The sequence below is a fragment of the Chelmon rostratus genome, chromosome 7 (genome assembly GCF_017976325.1).
Source record: "Chelmon rostratus isolate fCheRos1 chromosome 7, fCheRos1.pri, whole genome shotgun sequence".
NCBI classification, from domain to species: Eukaryota; Metazoa; Chordata; class Actinopteri; order Chaetodontiformes; family Chaetodontidae; genus Chelmon; species Chelmon rostratus.
In genome coordinates this window covers 16565376-16589824 of record NC_055664.1, presented here as the reverse complement: position 1 = coordinate 16589824, position 24449 = coordinate 16565376, and the positions used below count along the sequence as shown (strand labels likewise).

The 24449-nt window shown below is 43.5% G+C and overlaps 4 protein-coding genes across 6 annotated transcripts in view; 3 read left to right on the top strand and 1 right to left on the bottom strand.

Annotated features, from left to right (window-relative positions):
* The first annotated feature begins 139 nt into the window (after nucleotides 1–139).
* cep57 (centrosomal protein 57) lies at nucleotides 140–4785 on the top strand. The gene is made up of 11 exons (XM_041941352.1): nucleotides 140–316; nucleotides 698–881; nucleotides 1242–1442; nucleotides 1550–1671; nucleotides 1823–1951; nucleotides 2501–2578; nucleotides 2735–2830; nucleotides 3014–3094; nucleotides 3215–3444; nucleotides 3529–3673; nucleotides 3775–4785. The coding sequence occupies exons 1-11, from the start codon at nucleotides 266–268 to the stop codon at nucleotides 3958–3960; spliced, it is 1503 nt and encodes a 500-aa protein (XP_041797286.1). The 5' UTR covers nucleotides 140–265; the 3' UTR covers nucleotides 3961–4785.
* Nucleotides 4786–5767: 982 nt separating this feature from the next.
* LOC121609667 (tubulin alpha-1C chain-like) lies at nucleotides 5768–8310 on the top strand. The gene is made up of 4 exons (XM_041941353.1): nucleotides 5768–5855; nucleotides 6761–6983; nucleotides 7084–7232; nucleotides 7330–8310. Exons 1-4 carry the CDS (start codon nucleotides 5853–5855, stop codon nucleotides 8308–8310), a joined length of 1356 nt encoding a protein of 451 aa, XP_041797287.1. The 5' UTR covers nucleotides 5768–5852.
* A 2732-nt stretch (nucleotides 8311–11042) lies between these two features.
* On the top strand, nucleotides 11043–15220 carry LOC121609201 (guanylate cyclase soluble subunit beta-2-like). The gene is made up of 9 exons (XM_041940774.1): nucleotides 11043–11090; nucleotides 11289–11505; nucleotides 11591–11896; nucleotides 12006–12154; nucleotides 12235–12381; nucleotides 13240–13394; nucleotides 13493–13689; nucleotides 13837–14093; nucleotides 15143–15220. The coding sequence occupies exons 1-9, from the start codon at nucleotides 11043–11045 to the stop codon at nucleotides 15218–15220; spliced, it is 1554 nt and encodes a 517-aa protein (XP_041796708.1).
* Nucleotides 15221–20291: 5071 nt separating this feature from the next.
* dock10 (dedicator of cytokinesis 10) overlaps nucleotides 20292–24449 on the bottom strand; it is a 59500-nt gene continuing 55342 nt past the window's right edge. For 2 of the 3 annotated variants that reach the window (XM_041941237.1, XM_041941239.1), the window contains exons 51-56: nucleotides 23742–23888; nucleotides 23396–23606; nucleotides 23116–23306; nucleotides 22937–23037; nucleotides 22025–22163; nucleotides 20292–21079 (exon numbers count right to left, since the gene is read on the bottom strand). In XM_041941237.1, the coding sequence (XP_041797171.1) occupies nucleotides 21032–21079; nucleotides 22025–22163; nucleotides 22937–23037; nucleotides 23116–23306; nucleotides 23396–23606; nucleotides 23742–23888 (837 nt within the window). In that variant the 3' untranslated portion in view covers nucleotides 20292–21031. Of the gene's footprint in view, nucleotides 21080–21740; nucleotides 21814–22024; nucleotides 22164–22936; nucleotides 23038–23115; nucleotides 23307–23395; nucleotides 23607–23741; nucleotides 23889–24449 lie in introns of all 3 variants that reach the window. The other variant, XM_041941240.1, reaches the window with a different exon arrangement.

Here is a 24449-nt window from a genome sequence, read left to right as displayed (position 1 = left end):
TGCTTGCGCTCACTCTGACGGGCCACGCTGTGAATCACATCATTCAAACCGCTAGAAACCCTGTGTTACGAGGCTCAAATGATGTTTTCTATCCACAACCCATATTAGCACTGACAGCACCAGAAATGGTGCGTAGCTAGCGAGCTGCTAGTCGTATTTTAAAAGACCTTGGCTGTAGCTTTAATTGAAACTATTGTAAGCATATTTTGCACATTTTATTCCCCGGTTCAGCTCAAGCGAGGCAGACTGGATTGGCTGCATTTCAATGGAGACTATGTCAAAAACACCCGCTGCTGCTGCTGCTACACGGGAGAAGGTAGCTTTACTAGACGTTGCATGATTTAAATTAAAAGAAAGAACGCCACGGGTGATATTAGCCATAGAGTTAGCTAGAGTATACGGAAAGCTACCTAGCAGCAGTTGCTACAACTCAGACCAGCTAATATTGCAGAAGTAGAATCTTAATGTGTTGAAACGTTAGTTCTGTTCTGTTCTGTTCTGCACGATTTTAAGGTTTTAGCTGACATTTATTTTACTTTCTGCACTTTATTTGCTGGTTGTTGCTCGTTATGAAAAGGCTACCACCACCACAGTACCTCTCTCACTGATATAATGTAGCTATCAGTATTGAAAGCATGGAGAATATTCGCCAGATATTGTGGATGCTGTTCAACATTTAGCCCTGTTTTCTCTGCAGGACCCCTGTCCACTGCCACCCAGTGGAGTAGTTTCTGACAGCCTGTCACTCCCATCCTTCAAAGAGTATCCTGGCCACCGTCCCTTCATCAACACACTCCTGTACCACACACCCCAAACACGCACACATCAGTCCTGTCGCCCATCATCACCCAGCAAGGCTTTCCCAGAGACCAGCAGCGCAGGTGACTTTAATTTGTGCATCGGTATGTGTGTATTATTTTCCCTTTGCAAAGTTTCCAGTCAGGTATTGTGGTGTTTCAGAGCTCCATGGTTACAGCATGTGTAACATGATGCCACACTACTTGAATGTCTCAGCCGCACTGACATCTATTCATTCTCTCGCATTGTCCCTATGCGACCTCTTCTTCTTCCATCCGAACCTAAAAATCATATCTTATTACACCGTGACTATAATCATATCTATATGCATCACATTCTTGTGTCTGATCTCTCACACACAATCCCTATGTGTGTGTGTGTGTGTGTGTGTGTGTGCGCGTGTGTGCGTGTGTGCGTGCGTGCGTGCGTGCGTGCGTGTGTAGCAATCCTGTCTGCCTTGAAGAACCTCCAGGAGAAGATCAGGAGGTTGGAGCTGGAGAGAGGACATACAGAGCGCAGTCTGCGCACTGTGGGGAGCGATGCATCGCGCACACGTCTAGAGGGCGACACTGTCGTACAGCGGCACTTAAATGATCAGACGGTAACAGAGAGAGCGATAAGTGGCCAGTCCAACTGCAACCAAGGTGCTTGTGTGATTAAGATCTAATAGCTTTTTAACTGACATTGTTTTTATTTTGTCTTTATCTCGTCATCCTTTTGTCTTATGGTGTGTCATTGTTCTCCTCCACAGTGTTGATCACCCACTTGGCTGCTGCGGAGTCTCGCTGTGTGAAGCTGGAGCAACAGCTGGATCACATGAGGAGGATGTTGCGCAATGCCAAGGCGGACAGGACCAGCCTACTCAAACAGCAGGTTAGCACCGTGCTCCTAAGTTTCATAGGCTGTGCTATAGATGCTAAGACTCTTCACCTAAAAATACACTCATGCATGAATACTTTTCAGTTAAAGCCTCGCATGTGTGAGTGAGTAGATTGGTGGAACTGTATTGATTGTTCTCTTTCAGGTTTCCACGGAGACAACCAAGTCAGCTGATCAACAGTCTGACACAGTGTCTGAGCATGCCCAGTTGGAGAAGCTGGAGCGACTGGAGCAGGAGTATCTTCGGCTGACACGCACACAAAACAGCGCTGAGGTGCACACAGAGACACAGTTTCTACACAGAACAAATCACACCAGCGTGTCTGTCAGCAAATTAAACAAGCTATGCATTGATGAATGATCTCTTTAAAGCCAAAAGTCATGCACTATCCAAGAATTAGGGCTGTGGTTCCCAATCTTGGGGTCAGGACCACCACATGTGTTCCTAAGATAGATCTTGAGGGGGTCACAATTGCATTAAAGGAGTAAGAAAAGGAAATACATTTATTTATTTGACACAAAATTATAAATGTTTTTTGACATTTCCTTAGATTTTTGCTTTTTTTTCTTGTGAATTGCTGAATATTTTTAACTCTCTTTGCCCCAGTTTAAGAGTGGCTCTTTGATTATACTGCTTGCAGCATATGTCCGCATGAAGGCCATAAACCTGTGAAGAGGGTTCACAGAGTCCTGATGATGATGCTGATCTACCTCTGTTTCCTCAGATCAGTTCAGAGGCCACGAGGGCAGTGACAAGAAAAAAATGTATTCTCTTTTTATTATAACCACAATAATGATGACTGTGTGTGTCTGAATGTGTCAGATGAAGATCCGGCAGCTGGAGATGAAGCTACAGGAGGAGGAGCACCAGAGAAAGCTGGTCCAGGATAAGGCCAATCAGGTCACAAGGCTTTGATTTGTGATTCTCTCTAGACTTAGCCTCACTGTTCACAGCTTGTAATGTTTCTTATACTAGAAAGGAAAGTCTGTTGTTTTACATACTGTATGCCTGAGGCTAAATGTGGGGGGCTTGTGTGTGTGCATGTGTGCTCCTCAGCTTCAGACAGGCTTGGAGGCCAATAGGATCCTGCTGCAGTCAGTTTCACCTTGTCTGTCCACCAGACAGTTCAAAGAGAAGAAGACAGATTCAAAGGTGAAGACCGTCACAGCAGAGGTTCAGGGTTTTCCTTCTGTTTGAGCGCACTGAAAATGTTTCTTTACCATTTTATGAGCACTTTTCTCTAAAATGCACTTTTTTCCTTTCTTTTTTTAAAGAAAAGCTTTAAGCATTTTCCTGTAGATGATGCTATTACTTATGTTTATTTTCTCTTTCCAGAAATCTTTACCACAGCAGTCGTCCTACACACAGCCACACTACAGACTGAGCCTCAGAGATGTACCGTTTGTTGCTGGAATGGTAGTACAGGCGTATATGCATTTTTTTGGCTTTTACATTGGAATAACATGATAATGTTAATGTTAATGCTGCACTCCCCTTACACTCTGTCTCTCTCCTCCTCTCCTGCATGGCTCTCAGTCAGTAGGCTGCAGCCACTCAGTCCGAGCAAACGTCCAGTCAGTTTTATCTCTCCTGAAGCGACACCAGCCGCACCTCTGCAACAGCCGTGTCCTCTCTAACAGCGCAAACGGCTATGAGACAGGTAGTCGCAGGCATTCGGACACTTCCTCTTCTTCCTCCTCTGCCAGTGGGGGGGAGCTCACAGAGCTGCTGCAAGCACTACAGGAGGAGCTGCGACTCATGAGCCTGTGAGTGTAGCTGCATCTGAGGTCTCTCTGTAAGGAGTGAATTGCTTAGAATGGTGTTAAAGTCGATTCTGTGTGTGTTTGCAGGGAGCAGGACGAGCTGATGAGGCAGGTGGAGGCCAGTGTTTCTGAACAGGAAAGAAAAGAACTTCAGAGGGAGCAGGAGAGGCTGCTGCTGAAAATGGAGAGGAAGGGAGAGCAGATCAGTAAACTCTACAAACACAAAACGCAGGCAGGTTCTCACACAGAAACAGTTTACACACAGACACGCTGCATAAGTACGATTTTGTTGAGTGATTCCTGTCTTTTTCCTCTTCTTGTTTCTCCTTTTAGATAAAGAAGTTGAGAAAGGAGGCTAATTCTAGGCCAAACGGTGGGAATGAGGTCAGAGTGACTACCACTGTGTCCACCAGAGGGCGTTCTGCAGGAGCAGTCAAAGTTGGACCAGGAGAGAGAAGCAAGAGGAACCTGAGGCTGCTGAGGGACATGAAGGCTCTGCAGACCTCACTACGGACCTGAAACCCACCAAGGCATTAACGCAGCACACTAAGTTAATCTTGTTGGTGCTATCTACCTACCTACGACCATTATCACACCATCAACACAGTCACTGACTGATGATCAACACAGATTATGGCAGGACATTGAAAACAGGTGTATGTTCATGAACATATGATCTCTTAAGAAGAATATATATTTGTTTGCTAGGAATATTGTACCTAAAAAGCCTGTTACTGGGTCTCCAACAGCCCCAGTGCATTTTTATCAAAAGAATCTGTTGTCTGATTAGTCATCTTTTTCACCAGCAGAGGGCATGAAAGATCTAATGAGCGCTAGAAAAGATATTTGAAGTTTTTTTGGGGGGGGGCATGGAAGCAAGTTTTACAGTAATGCACAACATAAATGAGAAAAACCCAGAAAAACTTTTTTTTTCTCCTTCAAGGGAGCCAAAATCCCATGGTGCTGAAAAATTCCTTGGTTTCTTGATAGTCACAGATTGTCAAATTTCACAACTCTTGATGAAGTGGATGCATCAGCCTGAGGCAGTGTAAAGAAACTGCAGCGATCAAATGGGTTGATACATATTTCTGCTGAGTGATTAGCCGAAAGATGCCCTAAAATCTAAAAAAAATACTGTGGTTAAAACGACTGACTCTTGATCTATGTGTCATATTGCAGATTTTTACTATGTGTATTTGTACACACAGATGTTGTGTGTTATGATCAGAGTATTTGTAATTATTTCTACAAATATAAGCTGGGTTTTGATATTTTTTGCTATCATGGGTAGTCTATTTTTGAGTGAGCATTTCTCTAAGAAATAAAGTATTTATGTTTGCATGACTACTGTACTGTTTTCTTTATTTTGGCTTGTTTGGCATATGCATTGGCAGCCAACTTTGGCACGGTACTTGGTTTTATTTGAGGATATTCCGATTAACCACTGTGGCCTTAATTTATTATGATTTTCTTCACTCCTCTGATATCTTTTTTTTTTTTTTTACCATTTGTTTAATGAATAATTGATGTGAAGTACAGTTTTTTATGTTAATATTGTAAATGCTCTTGACTCCAAACCTGCAGTCTTTTTTTATGAGGAAAAAACTGAATTGAACAAACTTAAATATATAATAAAGTAAAGTGGCTCGTCATGCAGAATGACCCCTTTCAGAATAATGTACTGCATATTATTGTATCAGACTGCAATTATTAATGCATTAATGTCTACATGACTTTAATATTGTAGCTGGCAAAAGTGGGGTTGATTTTAATTACTTTATATACTGCTGGGTGGGTGTGAATTTCCTCTAGGGATCAATAAAGTTTTATCTTACTGTATCTTAACCTATACCAATACATTACAATTTATTTGTTGATTGCAGATTTATCATGTAAATCTGCAAAGTAACTAGCAAATAAATGTAGTAGAGTAAAAAGTACAATATTTGCCTCTGAATTGCAGAACATGGAAATACTCACGTAAAGGACAAGTATCTATCTGAAAAAGGAAGTATTTTTAGACTCAGTGAAGAAACTGATGTGATGATGATAGAGGTGAGGCAAAACAAAGGAATGAAATCACTTTAAAATGCACTCACTTCCTGTCTGGATCATACTGTCGGTTAATAACACGCACGTGTGATTGCCCCACTTTCCAGCAGCGCTCGTGGCATTTCAGAGTGGAAAACGGCAGTTCATTTTAACCAATAGGATTCCCCCCATGTGATCCCCGAAACCAATCGGATTCAACAGCACATTCCCGCTGGGTCAGAGAGTATAAAAGCGCCCTGTCCAGCGAAAATCATCAGCCACTTCTTGCACAGGACTCATAAAGACCAAGCGGTAAGAGCTAGCTTAGACAGTTCCTCTTCTTAATCTCAACCCCGACGGACTTCACAGTTTCAGGAAACATGGTGAGCATGAAAACATACCTTTTCTTCACTCTTCGTGTTGATTCAAGTAAATTTAAAACTTTGAAGTGTGTTGTCAGGCTGCAGCGCAGTTTAGCTATACACAGTTAACCGTTATTAATTTGAATAAGCACCGTTAACGGTCTACATTTGAGCGTTGTTTAAAATAAACACAAAACGTTTGAGTTGAAAGACTGTTCACCAAACTACACCTTCAGTGGGTTGTTTTAATCGTAACTTTGGTAATGTTAGTGTAAGTTAATTCGACAGGGGACAGTCCAAACTGAAGTTCAGTCTGAGCTGCCAATTTCCGGTTTTCGTGTCTGCGCATCGATCCAGTTGGCGGAGGTCAATGTGCTTTCAGCCTGAAACATTGCTGTTTGAAGCGGCCTGGCCTTTATGAAACTGCAACCACAGGCTTTTCAAGCCTATTCACTCAAAGCTCGCTGGGCCTTTTGAACTGAATCTTTCACGTTTTGTTGGCCTTCTGCCAATCTGTCTTTGTATGACAGTCTTTAGCTAACGTTACAGCTGTGTTTGTTGTTCCACCACAGAAGTTTTTGCTCTCAACACATGATGTTCTTAAGTGCACTGTATGCCTGAATAACCAGCCTCTTTGTGATATCTTTGTTTCGAAGGGGTTTTCTGTTCTGCAAATAAATAACTGAATGTGCAACATGTCATCAGGTGACCTCAGTCATGATGATCTGGTTCTTTACAAAGAGCCTTTTTTTTAAAAAAGCCTCCTCCATAGATAGTACATTAGCCGTAGAGAAGTTCTCACCATGTGATGAGTAGCCTTCAGCGTCAAATTAAGTTTGTTACAGATGTTAAAAGAGCTTTTAAAGATTCAGCCAACCAAGTGTGTTTTTTATAATTCCTAAACTTTCTCCCACCTCTTTTCACAGCGCGAGTGTATCTCAGTGCACGTGGGTCAGGCTGGTGTCCAGATTGGCAATGCCTGCTGGGAGCTTTATTGTCTGGAACATGGGATCCAGCCGGATGGACAGATGCCCAGTGATAAGACCATCGGAGGAGGAGATGATTCCTTCAACACCTTCTTCAGTGAGACGGGAGCTGGAAAACACGTCCCCAGAGCTGTTTTTGTGGATCTGGAGCCCACTGTCATCGGTAAACTCATGAAATATAAATATTGAGGGTGGAGGGGAGATCTTCTTAAAAATCCCCCAGCCAGTCAAACCCTCCTATAATGTACGGTACTTCCCCTTAGATGAGGTGCGCACTGGGACCTACCGCCAGCTGTTCCACCCTGAGCAGCTGATCACCGGAAAGGAGGATGCTGCCAATAACTACGCCCGTGGACACTACACCATTGGCAAAGAGATCATCGACCTGGTGCTGGAGAGGATCCGCAAACTGGTGGGTACATTCAGAGCAGATTTTGGTCCTGAATATGAAATGAAAAGACAGAACTGTATCTGATGTGTGATCATTGTGTCTTGCTCTCTGTCCTCAGGCTGACCAGTGCACTGGCCTTCAGGGCTTCCTGGTCTTCCACAGCTTTGGAGGTGGCACCGGCTCTGGTTTCACCTCCCTGCTGATGGAGCGTCTGTCTGTGGACTACGGCAAGAAGTCCAAGCTGGAGTTCTCCATCTACCCAGCTCCACAGGTGTCCACTGCTGTGGTGGAGCCCTACAACTCCATCCTGACCACCCACACCACCCTGGAGCACTCTGACTGTGCCTTCATGGTGGACAACGAGGCCATCTACGATATCTGCCGTAGGAACCTCGACATCGAGCGTCCCACTTACACCAACCTGAACAGGTTGATCAGTCAGATTGTGTCCTCCATCACTGCTTCCCTTCGTTTTGATGGTGCCCTCAATGTTGATCTGACAGAGTTCCAGACCAACTTGGTGCCATATCCCCGTATTCACTTCCCTCTGGCCACCTATGCCCCTGTCATCTCTGCTGAGAAGGCTTACCATGAGCAATTAACGGTGTCAGAAATCACCAGCGCCTGCTTTGAGCCAGCCAATCAGATGGTGAAATGCGACCCTCGCCACGGCAAGTACATGGCTTGTTGCCTTTTGTATCGTGGTGATGTGGTGCCCAAAGATGTAAATGCTGCCATTGCCACCATCAAGACCAAGCGCACCATCCAGTTTGTGGACTGGTGCCCCACTGGTTTCAAGGTTGGCATCAACTACCAACCGCCCACTGTAGTTCCCGGTGGAGACCTGGCCAAGGTCCAGAGGGCTGTGTGCATGCTGAGCAACACCACTGCTATTGCGGAGGCCTGGGCTCGGCTTGACCACAAGTTTGATCTGATGTATGCTAAGCGTGCCTTTGTTCACTGGTATGTGGGTGAGGGTATGGAGGAGGGAGAGTTCTCTGAGGCCAGAGAGGACATGGCAGCTCTGGAGAAGGATTATGAGGAGGTTGGAACTGATAGTGTTGGAGAGGATGATGATGATGAAGGAGAGGAGTATTGAGCAGGCATGCATTCCACTGTATTGATCTCAGATCTGTGCCTCTATTGATGAAAAATAAAGTTTGTTCATTGACTGCAGTACTGTTCACTTGAACTTTTTTTCCATAGGGCAGAAGTACTATTTGAGAGCATTTTAAATAGAAGTGCAGAATCTTCTGTTTCTGTAGTTTAATGCTAAGGGCAGCTGCTTTCTTGGACAGTATCAAACTGGTTTGTGTAGTTTCAGATGGCATTAGTTTTAGGAAAACCTTGTTGTAAAAAAGGACAGTTACTCTGCTAACATTGCACTCCAAGCCACTGATAAACATCTTTAAATGACATATCTGCCTTAGATCAGTAATTAATTTGGTTCCCACACAGATCTAAAATGTAAATCCACTGTAAATTTCAAATTACCTGTACATTACCTACCAAATGACTTTTACAACATCAGGTGTTACAGTGCACCACTTATAGATCTTTTACCAATTGAAGGTGTACTTTATTCTTGGCTTGGGAACTGCCTGGGAAGAACGGAGGCTCGACACTGGTCTGGTTTAAAATAGGGTGTGGTATTCACATTGGCCCAAGGGAGGGATAGTGGGTGTCTCATGCTGACCGACAGGTGGTGTTTAAGAAATCGTGACTCTGCTGTTACTAGACTCGGTTTCTTCTGCATAAATGCATATCACCATCTCCAGATGCATAAAGAAAACATGACTGATTCACTAAAGTGTTGTAAAAGTTATTTAATTTTGACCAAGTTTGGCTACACAAACCCATTTCTTCAAATTCAGCAGAGTTATTTGATTTCATTAAATGCACAAAAACAGACAAAACAAAAAGGCTTCTACATGACACTGACCTACATGAATACAGTTTATTGCACTAAGCATCCAGTTCATCTACCAATTTGTCTCTTATTTGTTAATGCATCGGCAGTTTCAGAATAAAGTATCTGCCAAACATGTATTTCAAATATGAGCTCATGGGAGATTTATTAAAACTAGATTTTTGTGAATTGTTTATTTTCAGTTTTGGTATGAAAACAATGCACAACCACTAGTCTGTACACTAATTTTCAAACACTGACTAGCTAAACACTCTTTGCTTCTCTTAAAACAGTGATGGGTAAAGGAACAAGGCAGAACTATACTTCTGGAGAGTGCTCTTGTCAATGTAAGACATGGAGTTTAGAATCATTCTATATTTTTCTCCATCTCACAGTCACGAGGTAATCTGAATCCTTTGGGAAATAAATTTAGGGTTGCATATTTCCTCTGACAAAAATCCTATGACAGAATATTTTGAATGCTGAAAAGATGTGCACCTCGAAAGTTGAACTGATATTTGGCTATAAAACACAACAGGCCCTGAATATAATGCTGTGGAAAAGTGTGGACAGTTTTCTGCACTGAAACATACATGAAACCATGAACGCTACGCTAGCTCACAGGCAAACAGCCCAGCCCAGCTCCTGCTGCTGCCAATATAAACCAGCGGCTCGAGCAACCTCACTGCAACATGCAGTGATTGTTTCAAATAAGATCAATCCCAGCCTTCAGTTCAAGTATCAATCTGCTTTGTGTAGTTTCAGACAATAGTTTTCAGCGATACTTTGTTCTAGAGGGACAGTTGCTCTGCTCACACTATATTCTAAGCCACTGTTAAACATTTACTGTAAAACATTTAGGTTGATACCTGTATTTCTTTGCCAGTGTATGATGCTGTAAATGGACTGCATAATTATAGTTTAATTTCTGTGTTTTCATTCACAGTTATATGATGTGAGGACGTGCTGTTGAGACACCTAATGGAGCTTGTTGCTTCACTTTATTACTTAACTGCATGAGGTATGTTCTTTATGGACAGCAGTTTTCTTTATTGATCTGAGAAAAGTAAATGACTGGCATATGCTTAACATGAAGATTACATCCGTACCAAAACATGAAGTGTCAAATTCTATTAAATGTTTTGTGGATGCATCGAAATTCATGCATTTCTTACATGCATGTAATCTGTGAAATGTTGCTCAGCCTAAATGTGAGTCATGCAGGTTATACAGCGGACTCAAGAACAGTCTAACAAAATAATATGTAGGAGGTTTGATCTGAATCCTTGTAGAAGGGATTTGCTTTTGCTCTACTCACATGATCATAATGCCTGAAGAAAATAGCTGAACAGAATTCATAATCCAAGCATGTTATTGTAATGTAACAGCAGCGACGTCAGACATACAGAAAGCACATATACTCATAGAGGTGGATCAGAGAAAAAAACATGCAAATATCTAAAATCTTGACCAGATACTGAACTAAGATTTAAAAACTTGAAAATGTGTCTGGTAATATTTTGTCAATAGTGCAAGTCTAGTACTCGCAGTACTTACTACAATGTAAAGTTGTTCATAATTGCTTAGATTAAAATAACTATACAGTGAATCCATATAGACACACAGGTGATACAATATACAAATGAGTATATTACAAACAAATGGCACTGTAAGACTTTGGATAAAAACTTAAAGATGAGGTTATGGTTTGAGGGAGAGTAAATTCAGCACACTGATTTAGAGAGAAACAACTTGAATTCAATACTTTACTGTGAAAACTCTCAAAAACAGATGTATAACAGGGATTTCTCTTGAATACAAATCCTTACACTCCTGTTTTTTGTGCCAGCATTATTCAACTGTTGGAAGGAAACAAGAAATATGTCTAAAATCATTTCATTCTCATTTCTAAAGAAAGCAAAATGGAAAGATTTCTCGGTAAATGGGGACCTCTGGTGGTGGTAGAGGGTGTAAGTGAAAGAAAGAATGTCAGTCCACCAGGTGACTACCTAACTCCATAGTCTTTGATGAGCAGGCACAGGTGGCCCTGTTCAAATGACAAATACGGTATATTAGAAGGGCTTTGTGAATTATTATGTCTGAAATCATTTATGAGTAATTGGATCACAATGAATTAACCGGAGTGATCCCGGTGCTGTCTGAGGCAGCTGGTGGTGCACCAGGCAGGGGTGAACCTCCAGAGAATCGTCCCTGCGCTCCAGACTGTGAGCATCCATCTGGACCTTTACTTCAGCATTGTGCATCCTGAAGTCACCTTCACCATCTCCAGCATCAGGAAGTTCATCACCAGCCACTTTGTCCTGCAGAGACGCTGGGATATGATGCCTGAAGCGTGGAAGGACAGGCCCATGCTGCAGCTCCGAGGTAGGTGACACAAAAGAAAATATCTCAAACTACAGATTGTCTTTCCTAAGCAGATAGAAGAAGTATTTATGTTTGCTCCACGCAGGTCAGATGATCTGGATGCCCTCTCTGCACTGCATGTTCTATCAAGCTTCTCCTCTGCTGAGAAGCCTTCAGGAGCTGGAGGAGGGGGACATGCACCTGTCTGACATCGCACCGCATGACATCACCCGCGACCTCATCCTGCTCAATCAGCAGCGGCTGGCTGAACTGGAGCTGTCCAATCAGCTGGAGCTCCGCTTCCTGTCTCAGCACCTGGAGGAGGAGAGGAAGAAGACAGACAACTTGCTGTATGCCATGCTGCCCAAGCATGTAGCCAACCAGCTAAAGGAGGGCAAGACTGTGGAAGCAGGTTCACGGAATGGAAATGCCATAAATATTAAATAATCAGAGTGTTTGTGTGTATGACTGTCTGATATGGCAGCTGTGTGTCTCCATGCATGTGTCTGTGTATCCTGTAGGAGAATTTAAAGAGTGCACCATACTGTTCAGTGACGTGGTTATGTTCACTAACATCTGCTCCCTGTGTGAACCCATCCAAATTGTCCTCATGCTGAACTCCATGTACCTGCGATTCGACCGGCTCATGACTGTGCACAATGTTTACAAGGTACACGCGACAGGTTGAACTTGTTCAGTTCTGTTTGTTTTGTAATTATATATTAACTGTATTCATTTGGTGTTTCCCAGGTTGAGACCATAGGGGACGCCTATATGGTGGTAGGTGGGGTGCCCATACCTGTCTCCACGCATGCTGAGAGGGTGGCCAACTTTGCCCTGGGCATGATTTTGGCCACTAGGGAGGTCATTAGCCCTGTGACAGGAGGACCCATTCAGGTGCAAGAATGTTTGTGCTGCATTTCTGAAATACACAGTGGTGGAAAGTAACTAAGTACATTTACTCAAATACTGTACTTAAACCTGCAGTGCAGAACTTTTGCCTCTTACACAAACACTGTCAACGTGCTTATGAGGCTCCGCCATACTTCTAGTTGCTGCAGCCTACTCCCTTACTACAGCTGCTCCCCCTTCAGCTCCTGCAAGTGTATCACTACCGGTGTGCCAGCACAAGAATGTCACCATGAACAACAGATTTATAACCTGGCAGTGAAAGGCTTTTTTGGCAAGGACTTGAATATAATGGACGTTCCTATGTAAAAGTCCCTCTCTCCAGCTTTAAGTACAAATTTACAATTACAAGTACTGCTTGAGTATTTCCATTTTATGATGCTTTACACTTCCCCTCCACCATATTCCAGAGGGAAATATTGGACTTTTTACTCCAATACATTTATTTGACACCTATGGTTACTAAAACATCTCATCAGTTTATAATAATACATATGGAAGAATCGCAGATTAAAGTGCCCAAAACCATATGAAACTGTGAAAATTAGCTCCACCATGACCAACTACAACATTAAAGTTCTGCTTACGAATGAATAAATCAATAATAATGACCCAGTTATGTAAATGAGTCTGCATAGTGAATATATTTACTTTCGTACTTTACTTCTGTACTTTTGCAGGATTTTTGACTTTAATGAAAATTTTTGCAGTGAGCTAATGCTACTTTTAGTGGAGTAAATGAATTGAATACTTCTACCACTGCTGCAAATGCACGTGCTTTAAGGCTTTAATGCTCAAAATGTTTTCTGCAGTCCGAACCGTTTATGGCTTGTTGTATTTCCGTAGATCCGAGTGGGTCTCCACAGTGGTCCTGTGCTGGCAGGTGTTGTCGGGGAGAAGATGCCTCGCTACTGTCTATTCGGAGACACAATCAACACTGCATCTCGCATGGAGAGTCACGGCCTCCCCGACAAGATCCATTTGAGCCCAACCGTCTACCAGTGATGACGCACATATTCATGCAGGAAAACATGCATTCACACACACTTGAACTTTTTTTCTCTTTTTGATTTCCTCATCCTTTGTCCACATATCCCAGGGCTTTGAAGAATAAAAGCTTTGTCATCCAGAAGCGAGGGGAGATCGAGGTGAAGGGGAAGGGCAGAATGACCACTTACTTTCTTGAGAGGAACGGGGGGGGGGGGGGGCAGCAGATTATGGGTGTTTCAGATCTACAGACTGGGGCCAGACAGCAGGATGGTCAGATGAGCTGCCAGCCAGGTCTCCACAGACCAGGTCTGTTTGCTGTCTACTGATTAACTCTGCATCTTTTAAATTGAAGGACTTTCAATTGGAAATGTTGTTTTTTAAATGTCCTGCAGTCTTTGTCTGATATATATCAATCTCTTTCCCTCTCATCCTCACTGTCTTCCTCCACTGTAGCTTCCCAGAGGCAGCGCAGGGATGACCTCTGCTTGATCCCCATGAAATATGGAGACAGCCTGAGCAAATCCCTGCCCTCCTCACATACATCTGATCCCCAGACCGGCCCAGCCATGAAGCCCCGGGACTCAGAGAGCTACGGAAGCCTGCACACTGATGATCAATCAGGGGGTGGAGCTCCGGACACAGAGGATCACCAGTGCCGTGGAAACCAACAATCAAAGCAAACACACGGGAACCAGGTTCTGTGTGGTCCTGTGAGCTGGTAACTATCTGCTGAATGGCTGACGACTATAAATGATTAATCAAACAAGGTCCAGCATACATAACATGTGCCATCTCACTGTATTACATCAGCGAGCTCGATCTTCTGCATTGACAATGTTTCCCTGGAGTGAACGTGTGATACCTTTGGATATAGCAGATCAAATGTTATATTAAAGGCGAAGTTGACAGCATGTGCTTGTAGCTCATGTCTCTGTCTGTCATGCTAAATAAGAAATGCATTTGCCCAGACAGTGACTGACTCACAATAAATCGCATGAGCACAGAGGATAAAAATATTCAGTTATGTGACTTTTCATCTGTTTTCCTGCAATATAGTGAAGAATCATCAGGCTCATCCTCGTTTACCTGCTGCACTTAAACCAGCTTATCCATCTTGTGGTAAACTGCACTCAGAAGTTAAAGCTTGAAGCTTATTTTCTTATTTTCTTATTTTTCTTATTTTCCTTTTGCAATGAAGAAACATTTTGGCTGATGTCTCCTGAGTTTTGGCTAATTCGAAAACATGAATATAGCAAATGAACTTCAAATGGCTGCTTTTCAGGAGTGTGACCCAATTTGCCTCTAGTTGAATTTCCACAACACAAAATTCAGTCTTGTAATTACATGAACGTGATATTAATGTAATATTTACAAATTTTAAACTGACCCACAATAAGGATAAAAGTGAAATATAAAATGATCGTCTTAATCATGTCAAAACTATTGATAATAGTACAGAGCTTACAATGCCTTTAATGCTCATATTAGTGTGTCAGGCAGAGGTATATTTACATACATGAGAAGCAGATGCCACACTTTGTGATTTGGACTAAAAAAATACACTCTTTAGGAACACTGTCAAAAATCAGGTCACATGTTTAAACAAGCACGTGGCCCCTTGACAACCCATTTAAGTTTACATTGTGAGAAGAGACAAAGATGAATAAATAATGAGCGCGACGTTGCTAACGAGGCCTGAGTCGGTGGCCACAACTGTCCGTAAAAGAGCTGTCACCTGCGGGTGTTTGTCTCACTCCAGAAACGACACCCCAGGCTGGGAGAGGAGTCCGGACATCTGATCCTCGCCGCAGAGGGCCCCGTGTCTCATCACCGCTGACCGGGCCTGGATCGCCATGGCCGGATGAAAAGCACACCTGTAACCAGAGTCTTCTGTTTGTGTGGTCAGGTGTGATAAAATCGGTCTGCTGGCTCGCACAGTAAGAGCCCAGTCTACGCTGACCTAAATGAAGAGGCTAACCTGTTTTGAGGTTTAGTTCATGTGTGTGCATTTTTGTCTTATGGCCGCAGCCAAAGTCCTCAAAGAGGAAGTTCTTCTCTCAAGAATCTGTCTCAGTTATGGAAGCCAGCTCGGTGATTTTAGGCTCCTTGCTCAGAACCGGCCGGTTGGTGTAAATGTCATCCACAGGTAGAAGGAACGTCACAGTTTTTACCTTGGCCCTAGAAATAAAAAAAAATCACAGTTATATGATGACAAAACTACATTTCTGTGTTTAGGCTGCATTATGTGCCCGCCTGTACCTGTTTTTGTGTACATATTCCTGCAGGGAGTGCCTGTTGGAAGCTTTTCCCACTTCTCCTCTGGCTGAGTGACCAAAAATATTGTTTCCTTGCTGGATTTCTCCCTGTAGTCTTCCCCATCCAGAGTCACTCCTCTGTGCCCTGTCAGTCGCTCCCTCTCTCATGGTCACCCCTGACAGGTTGGAGCTTATGGAGTACCTTCGGACAGTCATGACAGCGTTCTCTGCGAAATAACGTGAACACGGTGCATTGGGATGGTTTCGTTTGCACAGTGCAGATGTGGAAGGAAAACACTGAGGAAATGTCTCATTTGAATGTCGTGTCAGCTTTCTGCGCCAAGTTAAGAATGTAATAACTTTCTGTGCATTAAAGTAAATCCGTGGCTTTCTTGTCCCCTTCACAGTTTGCAGGCCGAGTTGCATTGTGGGAAATGTAGGATCCAGTGTTTTTGGAGTTTGACCAGCACTAAGGACTAAAATCAGGTCTTGTCTCTCAGATTTTTTTGAAAATTCTGTGTTTTATTCTGTGTTTTGTGAGACATCCCATTGAATGAGATTGTGATAAGAAGTTGGTGGAGTGCTCCTTTAACTTGTCCTTTATTCGGTGGTGCAGTATTGAAATAAAATAGTAGAAATAAACAAATAAATGCAAGGTTGAAAGCAGCCACCTGTGCAGCTTTCTCTCACCTTTGTACTGTCCCTCCAGGACTGGCGCAGACGCATTTCGCCTCAGGTTCACATACGGGTTTTCCTCCATTGCCGCCCGCTGCTCCGCGGCTGAAGACACCGGGCTGTCTTCCCCCGGCGCTCCCCCAAACGGCCGCTGACCGTGGTCCCCCCGCAGCTCCCGGTTCTCCGCCTCCAGCTTCTTGATCTCATCGCGCATCTCCATGATGACCTGCGCCAGGCTGCGGGTGCTCTCCATGGTGCCGCTGCTGCGCTGCCAGTACCACGGCTTCCCAAAAACTGGCGGGGAGTCGCGCAGGAGAAGCTCACCGCGCTGCTGCTGGGGCTTCAACATGCTGCCCCCGGACGCTTTTTCAGGTCCTCCTGCTGCGCGTCTCTGTCTCTGTTGTGTGTGGCTCAATCTCGGCCCAGATCTTGTTCTGGGGAGATTATGTCGCCTTTCACCACTTATACAGCTGAAAGGGCTCCGGTGATCAGCCAGCAGCACACAATAGATGTTTTATTAATCAGCACCCGGCGTCCAGTTTCAGGAAAACTAAGCAGGGGTCGGAAATGAAATGTGCACTGTACAAGAGCTTGGATGGCGGGAGACCTACAAAACCTGCAGGATAGCGAAATAACACCAGTTTTTGACAGCTTTTTCGTCCTGCAACACGTGTTCAACTTCATGTTTCAGCTCAAGAAAAGATGGGGGAGATCAGCTTTTTATTCTTTTTTTTTGGCACCTCACTCTTCTTCCTCTTGTAATGCCCTTGTCTGTGCTGGGATTACAATATCCTCCCTCTAAAATATTAATTACATCTGTCAGCAAAGATAAATCTAGGACGGAAACTGAGAAAAGGCTTTTTTTTTCTCTAACTGTGATGCAGGAGATCATCCACGTAAGCATTTGAAAAGAAGGTTAAACTGTGTAGACTCGGTGCACCGTGAGGTTTCATTCGCTGCACTCAGGAGACAGAAGACGCCTCAAATTTGCTGAAAGGCTGCTAAATAAGTGGCCCACTCCCTCATTAATATGCATACTGTTTAATAAAGGCACAGGTCAGGGGGTTGACCCAATGATGACAAGCAGTCTTGGTCAAAAGCACATGAAAACAAAACAGGTGTTTGATATAAGAGGAGGAATCAGTGCAACAGACATCAAATAGAGGCAGGCCACACACAAAAGAGGGAAATTACAGATAATTACTCTCAATGGGACGTCCACAGCTGGGATTGTGTGGTCAGGTGCTGCAACGGAGCTCACGTGGCTCAAGTTGTAACCAATGATGAATAGACCAGACAGCCTCAGAGCGCACCTGTTGCTTAGTTGGCCCAACTCCAGCAAGAAAAGATAGAACATAACGTAGAATAAAACAGGAAATATTGTCAAGACGAGCCATTGGCTTGGGACCCTTCAGTCTGTGACCTGGACTGAATGGTGCTGGCTCAGAGCAACCTGACCCCACCAGAGTCTGGGCCGCTGGGAGGGAGACAGGCACACAGAAGCCGGTTTGTAGAGGAGAGAAACCCAATCAGCCCCCTCTTTCTGGTTGACAAAATAGGCTACAGAAGGGGAGGGAGGCCAAAAAGATGAGGCAGAGGGAAGGAGAGAAATACCGACTGCCTGGGAGGAAGGGAGTGTGTGAAGAGGCAGGAGGTCAGTACAACTCAATCTGCTGCACCTCAGGCCTGCAGCCACAGAGGGAGAGTGAAGAGACAGAGGTATGAATGTGTCAGCAGGCTTGTCACGCAGAAATAAAGACAGAAAGACGGGACTGCACCCTGCCCCTATGTTCAGGGCCACTTAACCTCTTTTTATGTGCGGTGCCACAACCCCGGGCTTAGCATCAATAAATAAACAAGCACTCTCCTGCTCTCTCTCCCTCTGCATGGTCAGTAATTATACCCAGAAAAAACTGACACCAGATCCCACGGAAAGCCGTTCTATGTCAGAGCACATGCTGAATTTCACTTTCAATGAAAGCTCAACCTCAAATTTATACTCTCCTGTGCAGTTGGGCCGCATAATACATGCATTTAATCATTAAGTTTCTGCAAGTTTCTGACTGCATTACTTTATTTGCCTCTGGCCAAATATGGATGTTTTTGAATCAAATACTAGGACTGAAAGAAGCCTCAAGAGGGTATGGAGTGACGTGTGGATATCCCAATAACAAGGGGCTTTACCTGGACCCACAGATGTTACCCTCTGCAGTTACAGAAAGGTAAACACACAACAGCCTACACACCAAGGCTCATTTTAGCATTAGCTACTAGTTGCACACAAACTGCTGCGTGTAAGGGAGTGTCAAAAATGGGTAGTTTGCCAAGAAAACAGCTGAATTAAACCAATGGCGTATTAAAATTTCACATTAAACCTTACTTACAGCAAAATCTACCAGAAAGAAAATTCAGCAAATCAGTTAATCAAATGAATGAAAGGAAGACAATCTAAAAACTCATCCAGTCGTCTCCCTGTAATTAATTAAAATCACTCTCTCCATTCATTCCTATTTCCAGATGGCATCTTAGCTCTGCGCACGCTAGTAAAACAGTCTGGCTGCGGCGTCAGTTGTGGTTATAGTGAAAACTTGAGTCGAGAATGAAGATGCAAAGCACAAAGGAAAACAGAGCTGCTGGGTAAACACAGTGGAGACAGACAGACCAAACAGCAGACAGACACACAGCAGCGATGATGAGGGCCTCGAGGCTCCATCGCGTCGAAACAAACGGCTCAGATTTGGATTCATTTGGCTGCTGACTTTGTTCTGACCCCTCCGACTTTGAAAAAGAAATCAATGATCCAAAACAAAGGATTGTTGCTTTTGGAGTCTGCCCTTTCATTCCAGGCAGGATTACTGGACAGCAACGGTAATCCTGCCTCTCGGAGTTGAGAGCATGTTGAAACTCTCGCTGCAGCACGTGCATCGTGGAGTTCCTGCAGTACATCTGATGTGCACGGAAAATGGACGGTGGAGCGAGATGACATGACAAGTTGACCTAAAGCGAAATATCTTTCTGCTGGTCAAAAACAACCCTGACCTCTTTTGTCTGAAAGCTTTGACGCAGCTGAACCTTTTCATCTTTTGCACTGTTAAGCAAAGTACCACTGCATATTATTAAGTTACTCACTGACATTTAGTCCTTGAAGAAAATGCAATAGCAGACAACACAGAGCACACCTGAAGAGTGCTGTACAGGTTCACACATGACAAATGGAGGTTGAACCTATACAAACATCCTGTTGTCTTATTATGTGTCAGTCTGTACTATTATCTGTACTATTATATGTGTTGGAAACAGTGAAGTTGGCGTCAGGAGGTGATAGATTTAAAGATTTGTACATCATCTTCTGCACCATGGACCAAAGCAAAAAGTCATTATCTTCATCTTTGTTTCAGGCTCATTGTACAATTCATTTCACATCTGTTGTGCAGCTGAAGGACCTCACAATTACACATAATTAGCTGCTGTCTGGTGCAGTCAATAGACGGGATATGAGGGGCTGCTGTGCACAGCTGAGGCACAGTTTTCTTTTAGAAAGCTCTTTTCCCCCGTCAACATGATTGGAAACCTGTGCAATCAACATGCTGAGAGACCTGGAGAGAGGAGATGTGAGGTGCAACGTCCTACGAGAGACTAGACGACGTAGGATTGCAGCATCGCTGACATCAGGGCGGTGAATGAAGAGATGCTGAGGAAAATTAATTTTGGACATTAACAAAATTTTATTTAAATGTTATACGTAAAACTTTAGTTTTTGTTCTTTTTTTTAAATTCAGCTAAACAAATATTTATATATCGCATATTTTATAAAAAGAAACATTTCAAACATTTTAAATATTAATATTTCTTATTTACAATTCAAAACAGTACAGGAAATAATAACAGTAACAATGCAATTTCAATCATAAAAATGTTACAAAACATACTTTTTTTTGTTTGTTTCTATTTGAAAATCGGCAAGCTGATATTTCCAGAACGTTAGCAAGGATAGAAAGTAGCAATGTGGAGCTGCTCTACATTCAAACAGGAACTGGAGGTGCGTTCAACTCTTCGGATGCTTCGCTAGTCAAATCTTTTTCCTTTTTTTTTTAATTCACATTAGTCATCTCACGATATCGCCGGAGATAGTTTGAAGTACAATGATAATCCACAGAAAAAAAATGTAGAAAATGTCATCAAAATGCACCAGAAAGCTTTACATGACACACACAGCTGAACGCACCTCGAGCTCAGTAAGGTCACTGTTCTCTAAAGGGACAGAGAGAAGGCGCATGTTGTGTGGTTGTGTGCATGTGTGTGCGGACACATGCACTGTGTGTATTTGTGAGCGTGTCTGTCAGTATGTAAGCTGATGAGTCAGTTGGCAGGGTGGGGGGGGGGGTCCGTATGACACATGGAACGAGTCTCTAAAACCAAAAACGAACAGTAGCTAACAGTCCAGCAGCCTGGCCTCTACTGCAGATAGTTTTCCACGACAGGACTACAGACTATCACGACCACAGTCTACACACTTCTTCCCTTGTTTTCTCTACGCTCGCCATCAGTCACAGCTCCACTCGCCCGCTGCGCCCTGCAGCAGGAAATAACTACAGTCAGAACAAGAAAACGAGCCGCTTTGAGGCTCAGACCGGCCCTCCGAAGCCATTTTTTTGTTGTGTGTCTGGGGGAGGTGTCCTTTCCTGGCACAAAGCGATTCCTGTGAGTCTATTGGCCATTCAGTAGGCGCTGTGCCGCTCCGTTCCTGGTTGTCTTGTGTGAGGAATCTGGACAAGAATAAAAAGCTAGCATTGGAACAGGAAAATGTAAAAGAAGGTATCAAGAGTAGCAGTTTGGGCTCTGGGACGGGCTGGGAAAGCAAGCACAACTCCAGTTCCCGAAAAGTTGGGATGCTATGTAAAACGAATTAAAACAGAATGCAATTATTCACAAACTAAATGTGTTTACAGTGTTCCTGATCCCATGTAGTCATATCTTTCATACAGTCATGTGTTCACAAAGTGGTGAACCTCACTCCATCCTGGCTTGTGAACGACTGAGCCTTTCCAGGATGCTCCTTTCATCCCCAATCATGATCCTATCACCTGTTACCAATCAACCTGTTTACCTGTGGAATGTTCCAAACAGGTGTTTTTGATTATTCCAATTAGCCTTTAGTTGCTCCTGTCCCAACTTGTTTGAAACATGCTGCTGGCATCAAGTTCAGAATAAATTGCAGAAATTTACAAAAATCAATGAAGTTGATGAGGAAAACCTTGAATATATTGTCTTTGAACTGTTTTCAATCGGGTATATTTCAAAAAGGAATAGAAGGTTAGCGCATCCTGTTCTATTTGTTTTACACAGCGTCCCAGCTTTTTTTGCAAAACAGGCTTGTAGCAATGTGACGTGATGCCTTTCATGAGTGAATCTGATGATGTGACATACCGGCCTTAGAAAGAGTGGACAGAGAGCTGTTAGAGAGAGATGAGGCACTGGCAGCAAGAACACTTTTTTGTAGCTGTAATGAGAGAAAAACGTTCAAAACGAAGCAGAGAGAAGCATGAAGCAATCACAGAAGCTGATGCCCATGAAAATGCTAAATGTCTCGTAAAATAATGCAAAGGAAGAGATGATGCTCGTGATGCAATGCAAGGGAATAACAAGACAAAACAACGCAGGAGCGGTAGAAACAGAAGTCTGGACACTCATCGGCCGATGCATGGCGAGACCTGTTCATTCATGATGCCAGACAGCTCGGTCAGCATGTCCCGGTAGTGAGCCCTCATCTCCTCCTGGTACTCCAGCTGGTCCTCCTTGATCAGACGCTCGTTCACATCCAAAGCCTGACCGCAGGCTTCTGCAAACTGCCTGCAGGGGGCACACAAATGCGCACCGATTTATTAATGCTGCAAATCACGACTGAACCATTGAACCTGACCTCTGATGACATACACGAGGATTCTTTTCAAATAGTCAAAAACTGTGCAACTGCAAACAGGCTTGCCTGATGGCTGCTTTTGACACTGTCAGACTTTACATTTTGGAGGACACTGGTGCATCCTTTCCCTTTTATTTACATATTTTACAAAGTTTGACTTACTGAAAGATTCACGCTGCTAAAGAATTTACCTTTAATCATGTGAATAAGAATCTTTAGTAAAAAAAAATGTCACACATTGTCAAAATCATTTGCTGTTGATTTGTTTTTATCCACTTGTGAAATGTATTTAACTCTAAAACAAGCATTGAAAACTATTATTATAAGCATGATGGATGTGGACTATCACTGTTCTCACGAAGAAGATGCAGGACAGCTTTTCTGTCACTTGTGTGTTATTTCCTTTCCTTTAATTTCTTACATTTTTATATGTATTTATTGTGCTAAAACTTTTTGAAAACATTTTGTGGTATAAAATTCCCCTGCAGCTGGATCGTGTGAACTACAGATGTGTTGAAATACATTTTCCCATGTACATACAATAACACAACTCTAGTTCGTCTTATTATAAGCTGTTGGATTCCTCGGTATACATTTGCCCTGTTACAGTTTTCACCCAAAGTTTGGCTTTATTAAATGCTTAAAGGCTGACTGGGCACAAAATTCACAACACTTTGCACTGAATTATTGCTTTTAATCCTACCTGAAGATCTCCTTCAGCAGTTTGACCTGGTTGTCTGGGTATTTCTTGGCATTCTTCTCCTCTAAAAACGCCCTGGCATAAGCCATAGGCCCTGCGTTCACCTGGAAGGGGAAGATCAGGTGAGACAAACCAAAGCACCCAAATTCACCCAAGGACGTGTATTGTGGAAGAATCCCCACCTTGACGCTGACGCTGCCCTGCAGCTTTAGCTGCAGCCGGATCATGTCCACCTCCTCCATGTTGCAGAGCTGGTTGAGCTCCGAGACTTTGCGTGACATCTCATCAATGGCCACCTCAATCGGGTTCATTTCTGTGCTCTGCTGCTCCACCACCTGGATACGCTTCTTCAGGTAGGGGAAGCTGGAACTCGCTGAAGGGGGAGAAACAACAAGCCACCAATCAGACCGAGTATACGTTACAGGGCAGAAATTCCACTGACATATGTGAACAAGCTCTTACTGGTCAATATGGTGCGTCTCTTGCACTGCTCCTCCACGTCTCCATGCTTCTTCCCTGACAAGGTGAACGGCGTCTCAAACACAAAGCGGTTGATGTTGTGATGTCTCTCAAAATCTGTCCTTTTGTCCTGTTGTTCCTTTTCGTCAAAGTAGGGCACCACGTATGTCACCTGGATGTAGGCAAACTTGGGGTCCAGGTCTTTAGGATTTACCTGTTTTCAAAGGACGTGAAGCAAACAGTGAATATTTTTGCATATATGCTAGCAATAATACAAGAAAGGCGAATCATTCGGCTTTGATGACGTAACAACTTAACTCTTTTAAACAGGTCAAATTCTTTCTCGTACCTTGTTGGAGTCCTGGATCATCTTGACATTATCAGCTCCAAACTTGTCTGAGTAGAGTTTGAGTAATCTCTGGGAGATTTCTGACAGCCCTGTCAGCTTTGGTTCTTTGTAGATAAACTCTTTGCTCTCCTCCTCCTCAAAGAAGCCCTACCAGAACACACACACACACAAACACACACTAATTAGCAAAGCCTGTTGCATGCATGGGTGTTTTTATGTATGCAATGCAAGTGTAATATTTACTGCTCTACACTGTACACGTCATTCTGATTTGATACTGCCCCCTGGTGGTTTCTTGGCATAACGTGTTAGAACAACTCAGCCCTAACAAGGTGCCGGTGTTAAGTTCTGGATGGGAGAGGTCAGAGGTCATTTTCAAAGCAGCACTGGAGCCAGATGTCAAAGGTGAATGAGGTTTATTATGTAGCGTCTTCCTGTCCCGTTTGACACCAGCTCTTCTTAATGTTTAGGGGGGAAAACAGCTTCATCGCTGGAGATTATGGGAGGTAAAATGGACCACAGCAAGCTTGACACAGACCCTTCAAAGGGTGAGAGCAGCACATAGTGGTAGGTAGAGTTAATAGCGGTAGAAGGAGAAGAGAGGTAAAAGTGGTTAGCTCTGAGGACAATGGAAAATCAAAGACTTACAAAACTTACCGCAATCTTGAAATAGAATTTAATTTAAAAAAAAGGAAGAAAAGAGCACAC